The 8,210-nt window shown below is 30.2% G+C and overlaps 1 protein-coding gene across 1 annotated transcript; it reads right to left on the minus strand.

Annotated features, from left to right (window-relative positions):
- Positions 1-5,290: 5,290 nt before the first annotated feature.
- LOC137827486 (AT-hook motif nuclear-localized protein 20) lies at positions 5,291-7,583 on the minus strand. The gene has a single exon (XM_068633645.2). The coding sequence runs from the start codon at positions 6,518-6,520 to the stop codon at positions 5,714-5,716; it is 807 nt and encodes a 268-aa protein (XP_068489746.1). The 5' UTR covers positions 6,521-7,583; the 3' UTR covers positions 5,291-5,713.
- Between the last annotated feature and the right edge of the window lie 627 nt (positions 7,584-8,210).

Below are 8,210 nucleotides of genomic sequence, written 5' to 3' on the forward strand. Positions count from 1 at the left end.
AGTCATCATAAAATATTTAACATCATAATTCATACGGGAAATCTGTTTGCTAGGTAAAATGAAAATGTCATTTCAATAGTTTATTACTACAAGTATCTAGTATGTCTAAAGTTTGGACTAGAGACAAAAACACTAATTTCGTGCACTTTAAGTTTTTTTTTTTATCAGGATGAAAAAATAAATAAATATGAATCACTTCAGGGATGATTCAACCTTTTTACAAAACAACTCATTTCAAAAGAGAGACCCTAAAACTCACCAAAAGCTGTCAATTCAAAATCAACATGGACAGCTAAAGAAAACACCACAAAAACCACTTACTCAAAACAATCAAAGGCTATGGATAAAAAAAAACAAGTCCACGGATCAAAACACGAATCAGAAAAAAAACAAACAAGCATAAACACATTTAGATGTTAACCAATATCAAATATTTAGTTGAGCCAAGGAAAAGATCTCATAATGGTCAATTACTCCTCCTTTAAATATGTGTTTATTCATATGCCTCCAATTAATCCAAACACTTCCACAAACAACATTTACAAATGGCACAATTTAAAATGCAGAAAATGTGAAATAGAATAACTATGATCAATTGACGTCACCTCAAGCCATTCATAACACTGGTTCCAAACTAACCAAACAATTCTACATTCAAAAAATAGATGTCTTGTTGTCTCCTCTTCTTCCCCACACATACAAGAGGAAGTACTACCAACTTCAATCCCTCATCTAACTCAACACTTTAATTAATTACATCAATTAAAATTAATTTAATATATAAGAGACCTCTCTATCATTTATAATAATACTTATACTAATATTGTTACACTCAAGAAGATAATTAAATAACAATTAAGTTTAGAAATCAAAACAAAATAAGTTAGATATTATTTTACAAACTAAAAATGATTGGTATCTAAAATGATTTATATTATTAATCAAAATTTGTAAACTAGTTTTTAAATTGGTATTTAACTCTAACTATCAAATAGTACAAATTAATGTTTATAAAAAAATATATAAAACATGGTGAAAAGTGAAATTTTGAAAACCGTATTGCATAAGATATCTTTTTTTACCACACTTTTAGTTGATTGAATCCATACACCACTTTCTTCAACATGTAAACTTGCTCTTTCCTTCCTTCAAACACATCTTATAGAACACTATAGAATACTTGTCCTCCATTTCCATGTGCCTTCCAAACCTTTTCAAACACCATTGTAAGGTATAAGATCTCACACCATAAACACCTTCCATCACTTCCAAATACTAAATCAAATTTAGAGTTTATAATACTTGTAATTTACAATTATTTTTTTATATGGAGCATGAACAGCACTTGCTATTTGCTTTAACTTATTTTAAAGCAAATTAGGTTATCATCCTTATAAAATAATTGTTTAAAGGTTTAATCTTCGATGACTTGCAGAAAGTGGATCGAATGTAGTGTTTATAATACTATATATTGTAACAACAATTATTTAATATATAGACTTTAACTTCTCTTTTATAGCAAGTGTTTAACCATGAAAACTAAGAATTAAATATATTTTAATCTTCTAGATACCTAAATTGTTTAATTTTAATCTCTTAAATCACACTTGTGTCAATTAGATTCTTCACAATATAATAAATCTTTCACGTGCTAATTGAATATCCAAATATTATATTAATAAAATTTAGTCATTTTATAAATTGTAATATGATTAATAAATAATTTTATTTTTTTATCCGTAAAAAAAAATAATAAAAAGTATTTCAGAAATATTTCAAATTTTATACAACACGTCATAAATCGAAAAAAACTACTACTACTTGTCTGCCTTAATACAACCTGCAAATCTAATATTTAAAAAAAAACAATACAACACAAACAAAATATTAGTCTATATTCCAAAAAAAAATTCTAAATAACATATTAAAAAAAGTAGAAAAATGTGATGAATTTGCATTTTTTTAATCTGAAAACCCAATGTGAAGAAAAGGAAAACAAGGGTCAATGTATTGAAGGTTTGTATGTCACACCAAAGTACATCGATCTGCCATGTCCACCCTTTTTATTATTATTAATAGTTGTATTAGTTTGTAATGACCCTTAATGTGCTCCAACAGATAAGAAGGACAAAAGCAGCAATCACAATAATACTATTAAAATCATCTACCAAAATAATTGCAACCTTATTTTAATGCCACAACTAGGGACTTTGCACAACCCACATACAGCCAAACACTTATCTCTCTCTGCCTATTTTCTTTTTGGAACAACCAATGTTTCCATTAATCTAAGCTAATTATATATTTTTTACACAATTAGCATTTTCACTTAACATTAATTTTTGTGTCTAATCGAAATTTTAGACATCGACTTATGAGGTTGAGGTTTACACCCACTTATATACAATGAAATATTTTCATTCTAGTTGAGGTGAGATCTCCCTGAGTTAAATTTAAAATCTATTTCTTAATATATTTTATCCTAACTATAATTGGTTGACTTCTCAAATCTCATATTATTAGAAACAAAGAAGATATAATTCATGTTAAAAACAATATAAATTTATTTGAACTATAAATATCCAATAAATTTCATACTATAAGAAGAATATATTTAAGCATTTTTTTTAAATTATATTGGCATGAACTGAAAATCCTCCATTCTGCCCAAATGAACTTTACATGAAGTTTCTTGGGACTCCATAATTTTGACTACTTCTTTTTGTGATGGCAAAAGTTTCTGCAATTTGATCTAATCGATGTGCAAACAAAGAAGAGAAGCATGCTCAAAACAGTAGCAGCTTCTACTTTGAACAAATTGCAAAGGATGTTTAATTAATTAATGTTTAATTAACCCATTATACACACAGTTCAACACTTAATTTGTGCACTACTGTTGCACATGCGACAAATTGAAATCAATCAATCAAACCTCTTCTTTTCCAAATTCAGATTAAACATTAGAAATAAAATATATTTTTTTCACGAATTAAATTAACTTGTATATAAAATAATTTTTAATAAACTAATATAGTATTTTTATAACTTAATTAATTTTAGTTAATAAAACAACCTGTTTCATGTTTTTATTGTCTTCTCCTAAAATGTCTAAAAAAAATTATCCAAAGGCATCTTCTTCAAAGATATATATTGTTGTATAAGTACAGTTAAACTTAGAATTTAACTCATTTGAGAGTCTAAAAATGTTTATAACAATCTGAAACAAATGCGTATACGCAAGAATATTCTTCCTCAAATGTTGATTACTATGTACATGTTTTGATTAAGCCTTGATTAACTAATATTATCTCATTTACTAATTTTTAAAGATTTAATTCATTTATTTATTGCTCAATAAAAAAGTTAGTTAACAAAGATTGCTAAACTACTAATTATATAAGTCATTTTGTTATCTATAAACTTTATAATTATCCAACTCAAAGGATTGGCATACACATTAACTTGATCAAGGCTCACAATTTTATTTTTTTTATCATAAAACAATTTTTTAATTAAAATAGTATTTGGATTACAATCCTTCTATATAAATATATATTTTTATTCTTTGACAATAAAATATTCAGACACGATTCACTTCCTCTTGCCCAGTATATATTTAATTCTTAGTTAAATTTGTTATAATTTATATATCAAGAACTCATATAAAAGATGTTTAACTTCTGGATATACTTGGAAAACATCCTTTTGCTGATTTTAAATTATGAAAAATATTTATCATCTAAACAAAATACAACATAAACTTCGATTCATTTAATTGGAGACAAGATAAAAAAAAAAAATATTGACCTAAAATTTATTAAGAGAAATATTTTAATATGTAAGCAAAATTAAAGTAGTTGTAGATAGACTTTACTAAACATGCATTAATTAAAATGAAGTATATGAATAATGTTACCCAAACAATAATTGAGAAGACAGAAAAGGCAAGCCATCTTCTATTATTTTAAATCTTTTATATTACATCTACTCCAACTTCTCTTTTTATATATAATTTTTATAACCTTTTCTTCATTGAAAAATCGAGAGAAAATATTTTTTTTTCTATTTTTGTTTCCATAAATAAAAATTTACAATGAGTTAATATAAGTTGGGTGTTTTCACCTTAAAAGATATCCATATGTGCATTTAACAGGGAAAGTGCATATCCAAAGTGTTCTCTCATTAATATAAAAATAGTAATTAAGAATCAGTATGGTATGCCTTGAAAATTAAATTAAAAAACAAATTTGTAAGGTATTATTTTTAAGAAATATTGGTTATCAAGTGACTGTATAAATGTTTTCACCATAACTTTATAAGTTTCTTAATTAGTTTTGTATTATAAGAGTATTTAATTTTTTTCATAAAAATTATATGACTAATAATCCTTTTGTTGAATATTTGAAAAGGAAAACTTTTGTCTAAAAATATTAAATTATTTGTGTGTATTTATTTAAATTTTTAAGGATTAAATATATGTATTGTAACATAAAATTAGTTTTCGTTTTATTTAAGCATGTGTAATCTGGAAATGATTGGAACGAGTCATTTGTTTTATAGAAAATCACTATTAGTTTTTTTTTAAGATTATTAGTTTTTTCAAAATTTATTATTGGATTGATTGCACATTAATAGTAGAACATTAAATTGAATTAATTCCACAGAAAATATATTTTAATCATTTTTATACAATCCACAAGCAGATTTAAAGTTTAGACCAAAGAGAAATATCAATTTCGTGTTATAGGATAAACACAAAAATTATATTTAACCTAATTTTAATTATAAATATGTTTTTATTAAAAGGGATTATTTCTTATTTTGTAATTTTGAACTAGAATTATACATATACATGAATCTTCTATGTGTCTATCTCATTTGGCTATGTTATATGAAACTATTCGAAACAGTGATGGAGTTTCTTCTGAGCAGTAGAAAAAAGGAGAGTTAAAGAATGAAAGAAAAAGACGATAAGGAAATCCAATGGCATGAGAAGAAGAGCAGAATTTCCCTCCCCAGAAACAACAAGCACAAACTTCTTCACATCTGCAAGTCTAATCAATGATCCCATCATCTATTTAATACCCAAGAAGTAAGTGGCTACTAAAATAATAACAATCTAAAGAACCCAAATAAGGAAAGACAACTATTATTTTATACCACATTTCTTTTATTTTTTATACTTAAAATGCAATATCATCTAAGTAAAATATAGATATTTTTTACATCAATATAATATCTGATAAGAACAAAAATATCAAGGATAAAAAGAAACATAATAGAGAGATGATGAATTAAAATGTACTCAATTAAACTATTGAGAAATTTATCCATTAAAAATACTCCCATCATCATTATTCCAAACACATAAAGCAAAAGGGAAAGAAAAACACAGAAATCAAAGTTCTTACTCCTTATACATATACACTGAGCTAAGTAGTAAAACATACTCCACTTTTCTAAATCTTTGCCATTCTTTTCCTCCATTCCTAACCTCTCAAACTAGAAGAAAACACCATCATCATCTATGTATTTGAATTTGAATAAGGATTGATGTATCTCTCTGAAATACCTCAATTAATATTCATCAGAGTTCCATTAGATCTTGAAGCAGCCACACATATGATGTACATGAAGTTCTTAAACTACCACATCCAATTATCAACTGTGAGCAACACCATAAAAGTTGTGAATCTAAAGCCTTGATATGAGCTCAGTAAGGTGGTCTTCCATGGCCATGAGCCCAAGCAAAAGCCTCATGCCCCACTTGGCCTCCTCCATTGGATAGAAGATTTGGTGGGAGGTTATACAAAGGCAAAGAAGAAGGATCAGGAATCCCACCGGGCAAGTGGCTCCCACCACCATCACCACCACCGCCACCACCAATTCCAGGAGGAGACCCTCCCAGAGTGCTTCCTCCTTGAACACTGCCACCACCACCATCTTCATCCTCTTCTTCAAGTGGCAGCCTCTCATATGTAGCATTAGCAAAAGTGGCAGCTATGATCATCACCGGTCCAGCTGCCACAAGAGGGCCTACAACGCTTCCTCCTACTACCTGACCCTGCCCACCCGCCAGATACACAGTGAGTCCTGTAGCACCTGGCGGAGCAGGGCCAGGTAGAAACGCTCCCGTCAGGGATAAAATCTCAAACCTTCCATGCAGCGCCACAACCGCTCCGGGCGCTGCCGGTTGCCGGAGAGTGACGTTGGCCACGGAGCCGCTCCCGCTGAGGACGCACACCCCGCGCTGGCGACGGCGCGCGAACTGGGCGACGCTTTCGGCCACGTCGGCGCCGCCGGCAACCTCCATGACATGGCTTCTGAGGGAGTTTGGGCTGTCCCTGGTGACAAAGATGGGCGGTTTGGGCTTGTTCTTGGAGCCCGGTGGTCTCCCTCTGGGCCTGCGAGTGCCCACCTCGACTGCACCCTCTTTGGGCTCATCACCGTTGTCTCTGTCTTCTTCCTCTTCGTCCTCTCTTTCTCTGCCGAAGCTTCTTTCGTTGATGGAAAGTTCCATGTGACGTTTGTTTAGGGTGGAAGATGGTGAATTGGGTGCAGGGTCTACCCCTGCACCCAACCCCACCTGATGACCACTCCACCAAGGATTAGCCAGAATTGCTGTTCAGAGTGTGTTCTTCCAAGGAAAGAATATAAGAAGAAGATCTGAACAAGTTTTTTGAGACACACTATTTTGTTACCCTAGAATATTTTGATAAAGCAACAAGAAGATTAAGCATCATGACTCACAGGGCAATTTAAAGCCAACTTGCAACAACAGAGATTGATTTGGTTTGTGTTTTCTGAATTCATGGGACAAGAAAAGTCAAACCCTTTAGGTCTTAAGGAGAAATTAACAGAGAGAAGGTGTCTCTTTTATCCATGACCTAACATAGTATGAATACATGGATGCTCTTTCTACTCTCTAATGGATGGAAGGGTAGAGAGAGAAAGAGAGAAAGAGAGAGAGAGAAAAAGGAAAGAGATGTGGTGTGGTGTGGTGCTTAGAAGTTAGAGGAGAGGAATTAGATTCAATGACTCAAGGGAATCAAAGTAAAGGGTCTAATGAAAGAGATTAATTAATTAATTAATTCATCAACCAATTGATTATTTAATTAAATAAAAGAGTTGGGTTTGTTTCTATACATCAGACGATCAGAAATTAATTGTTCTCCCATAGACCTAAGAAGCCTAACTGGTAAGGGATTTTCTGAAGTGTTTTTTTATTTATTTATTGATAAAAAAAAAGAATTATTCTCTTTAATAAATGTGTTTTATTTTTTATTTGACTATTTGTAAGAGGAGTAGACATAACATGGAAGGGATAAAGAAAGCTTCACAGAATCAAGCACAATGATAATTGTGAGAGATCTTAGAGAAAAGAGTAAACAAAAGCAAAAACACTTGAATATAGGTAATAATTATATCATAAGTAAAAATGCTTAGTGCAGATATGTATATTTATCTATAGAAGAACAACACAACAAAAACTGTTTTGTTGTAAAAAAAACATGTATTAATTGTTTTGTTGGGGTGAACCATGTTGTGATTTGGGGAGCTACAATAATTAATTTTTTTTGTTAGACTCTAACACTGTTTGTTTATTTAATTTAATGTTTGTTCTTTGTTGTGGGTGGCACTAGAATGGCAACAACTAGGTCTGCTTTTGGAGGGTCTTGGAAATTAGGGTTTTGTGGGGTCTTGTGCAAGTGGCCAGGTGGGGAGAGCGTCCTTGTCTAGGGCCCCAATATTTTTACACATCAAAGTTCCATTTCAAGAGAAATTCTTATCAACTCAATCTAAAATACACTTAAACACATTTGTTAGGTTAAATTTTAAAGTAATAAAGAGGTGAGTATCTAGTAAATTGTAGGGACTTTCCTTATTTGTTTGGTCAAGTTATGATAAAATAAATATAATAAGAGTGGAAGATAGAAGTGATAAAGAATCAGTCAAATAGTTAAACACAAAGTTGTATGATTTACAGAAATTATATACATCAACAAAAATTGATTCTCCAATTCCTCAGATTCAAACATATAACACCTAATTTTTTAAGTAGTTATTAATGAAGTAGGGTTTTAAAGAAACTTAATAATGTTGATTTTGTAATACTCTTAATTTTGTAACACAAGAGTATTTTTTTTTTATCAGAGCTGTAAAATATGTAATTATCTTAGATGTAAGTTTAGTAAGAAATTCTTTTTATT

This window comes from Phaseolus vulgaris, chromosome 7 (assembly GCF_051622355.1).
Source record: "Phaseolus vulgaris cultivar YP4 chromosome 7, ASM5162235v1, whole genome shotgun sequence".
NCBI classification, from domain to species: domain Eukaryota; kingdom Viridiplantae; phylum Streptophyta; class Magnoliopsida; order Fabales; family Fabaceae; genus Phaseolus; species Phaseolus vulgaris.

What these genes read in the sequence shown, in the direction of transcription:
- LOC137827486 (XM_068633645.2), bottom strand. Translation starts at nt 6,520, where the DNA reads ATGGAACTTTCCATCAACGAAAGAAGCTTCGGCAGAGAAAGAGAGGAC.